Source organism: Tasmannia lanceolata, unplaced genomic scaffold (assembly GCF_043159265.1).
Source record: "Tasmannia lanceolata isolate RefF3 unplaced genomic scaffold, GAP_Taslan_0.1 ptg000019l, whole genome shotgun sequence".
Taxonomy (NCBI): Eukaryota; Viridiplantae; Streptophyta; class Magnoliopsida; order Canellales; family Winteraceae; genus Tasmannia; species Tasmannia lanceolata.
The window spans coordinates 30,842,541-30,845,603 of record NW_027518696.1 but is presented as its reverse complement, the minus strand read 5'-3'; the positions used below and the strand labels follow the sequence as shown (position 1 = coordinate 30,845,603).

General features: G+C 39.2%; 1 protein-coding gene across 1 annotated transcript; it reads left to right on the top strand.

Annotated features, from left to right (window-relative positions):
- The first annotated feature begins 246 nt into the window (after positions 1–246).
- On the top strand, positions 247–1,771 carry HSFB3 (heat shock transcription factor B3). Its single transcript, XM_077363062.1, has 2 exons — positions 247–768; positions 1,158–1,771. Exons 1-2 carry the CDS (start codon positions 433–435, stop codon positions 1,557–1,559), a joined length of 738 nt encoding a protein of 245 aa, XP_077219177.1. The 5' UTR covers positions 247–432; the 3' UTR covers positions 1,560–1,771.
- The last annotated feature ends 1,292 nt before the right edge of the window (positions 1,772–3,063 follow it).

The following is a 3,063-nucleotide window of genomic DNA, read 5'->3' as shown; positions in this document are numbered from 1 at the left end:
TGCGCAATCTTAAAATATTAGTATTTCATTTCTTAAATCAATAAACATTATCTTCTTAGATCAGGCAAGACAAATTAATCCGAAAGAAAGTAAAAAAGTTTACATTGGGCGTAGAAGAAATCCCAAATGCATGACAAAAAAGAGAAATAGGCGTGGATTCAAAGAAAAAACAAATTCTATATCGAACAAGCCAAAAAGAGCGGTCTCTTTAAGCTTCTAACAGGTGTCTTTTACCCTTTGAGAATAAGAAGAAAAAATAAGAGTGGAAACAATCAGCTCTTCCCTCCCCCTTGCGTTTCTCATGAACCCTGGAATGTTATTGGGTTTTTATTGTTGGGGTTGTAAGTATTTGTTACATCCCTTATCCTCTTATTCAATAAAAAAATTCCTTCTATGTACCACAGTGAATAAAACAATTCCTCCTGTATTTGCATGAGAGAGAGAGAGAGAGAGAGAGAGAGAGAGAGAGAGAGAGAGAGAGAGAGAGAGAGAGAGAGAGAGAGAGATCCCACAATGTCTCGGGGAGTTTGCATGGATGTTGAGGATGAAAAGTGTATGGTAGAATATGGTCGAAGGTCTTCTCCACCACCTTTCCTATTGAAGACACACATGCTTGTGGAAGATCCTACAACCGATCACATCATCTCATGGAATGCCGAAGGTACTGCCTTTGTGGTTTGGCAACCAGCTGAGTTCGCCCAAGATCTACTTCCAACTCTCTTCAAGCACAGCAATTTCTCCAGCTTCGTTCGTCAACTCAACACCTATGTATGGAATTTACGTTACTTTTAGGCCATGTTTGGTTGCCAGGAATTTTTTTTTTCATGATAAACCGGTGTCTCCAACAGGTGAGAGCGGCGTAGGTCAGTGGGAGAAGTAGAGAGATTTGAGAGGGCACAAGCATGAAAAGTGGCTAAAAATCAGGAAAAAGTCAGTCCCATTGAGTTTTTTTATTTCCTGATTTTTGGCCACTTTTTATCACCGGAGATGCTAGTTTCCTGTTTTTTTATTTCCTATTTTTAGCCAGTTCACCCTCATCTGCACATGGAGACACCGATTTATCATGAAAAAAATTCATGGTGGCCAAGTGTCCCCTTATGTTTTAAAAATTATGTGCTAGTTTCAATTGTTACAACCTGTTGGTTTGTTGGTTTCAGGGATTCCGTAAAGCTGCATCGGGTCGATGGGAATTCCAAAACAATATGTTCCGACCAGGCGAGAGGGTGTTATTATGCGAGATACGGCGAAGGAAATCATGGGTTCGTAAGGTTCATGTTGCTCAGACTACAATTCAGCCATACCAAGAGTCTGAAGATGATCATGGGTCATCTTCAACGTCGTCTTCCTCAGATTACAGTGATCTATCTGGCGAGAACAAGCGGTTGAGGAGAGAGAACGGGGTCTTGTTCTCAGAGTTGGTGAGTATGAAGAAAAAATGCGAGGAGCTGCTAGATTTGGTTTCCGTTTTTGGAAATTCCCGCAATATAATAGAGGATGAAAGGCCTATGCTTTTTGGGGTGAGGCTAGATGTTAATCCGGGGGACAAGATGAGGAAGTAATTGGAGACTAGCAAGATAAGCTATCTCTTCTCGTCCCAAGCTGCCGCTTGCAATCAAGCAATACCTGCGAATTAAGATATCTCCAGTTTCTTCTTGATTTGCTTGGTTTGTGTCATACGGCAGATGGCTGCCTTTGTATCAAAATTTCGAAAGTGCAAGTGAAATTTTCAATTTAGAACGGCTTTATAAAAGGATAATTAATTTTATTTCAATGGTTCTTTCCTCTCATTTCGAAAAGATTCTTTGCACTTTTAAAGTTAAGGCCAAGCCTAAAACAAGAAAACAACGGTGCCTACAGGCATACTCCTCCCCTCTCTCTCTCTCTCTCTCTCTCTCTCTCTCTCCTTGTTAATTTTAAAGTGTATTTTTTGGTTGCTTTATTTTATTTTTATTTTGAGAGATGTAGTGAGAGCAAATATGTACTTTTGTTTCCAGGGGCATGTTGGTCTTTTTGCTTAGTTTGCACATGTGTGAGCCACACATGTTTGCTACAACTTTTCCCACTACTTCCTATTTCAAATTCAAACCCTACTTGAAACTCTAAACCCACTATCCTAGCATTAAAGTCCCCACTTTCCCATACCCAATATCACCTGCCAAAGCTATTACTTCTCTTTACTTTCCTTTTACTAGCCTATTCTCATTTACTTCTTTTTGTAGAGATTCTCCATTAGAAAGAACAATTTATCTAGACCTCCATTGAAGCTCCATTGAAGCTCTCTTGTGTGCAAGCTTGGTTTTGAAGCTTTCTTCTTCTTTTTTGTTCTTGTCTTGTATTGTGTTCTTCCATCATATATATTGTATTACATCTTGTGGTGATTGTTCTTCTTCTCTTTTGGTTATTATTCTTAGGCTAGTGTAAACTTTGGTTTCACTATTTGAGAAGAGGATTTTCCAGTATTGTGAAATCCATCTTTCTCTATATGGTATCAAAGCCACAAGGGTGGTAGTAGGTGCTTGTCTAGATTTTCTTGGTGAAGAAGTTCAATCGGTACTTTGAAGATGGATATGAGTGGAAGGGTTAGTGGACTCGGCATTGAGTTACTAAATCAATCGAACTATAAGATATGGAGAACATGTATGGCGTCATATCTAGTGGGAGAAGATTTATGGGAGGTTGTTTGTGGAAATGCTGTTAAAACTCCAGAAGATAGACAAAAAAATGGCGATGTATTGAAGGCGTGGAGGATGAAGAATGCCAAGGCCGAATTTTTTTTGAAGAGGTCTATTTCACATGACTTGTTTGAGCACATCATTGGGTGTAAATAGGGCGAGTGAGATTTGGGTCACCCTTGATGGATTGCTAAACAAGAAAAATATGGGTCGTCTACAAATGTTGGAGAATGAGTTGGCAAATACTACACAAGGTAGTCTCTCTATTTCTCAATTCTTTTTAAAGATTAAGTATCTTTGTTTGAGATTTCTCTATTGGATCCGGAAGAGCCTATTTCGGAGGCACGAATGAAGCGACATATTATTCGTGGGTTGAAAAGAGAGTACATTC

Excerpts from the sequence above, each read along its gene's own strand:
- HSFB3 (XM_077363062.1), top strand. The coding sequence starts at position 433 with ATGAGAGAGAGAGAGAGAGAGAGAGAGAGAGAGAGAGAGAGAGAGAGA. Across the intron at positions 769-1,157 it reads TTCGTCAACTCAACACCTAT|GGATTCCGTAAAGCTGCATC; the intron begins GTATGGAATTTA and ends TGTTGGTTTCAG.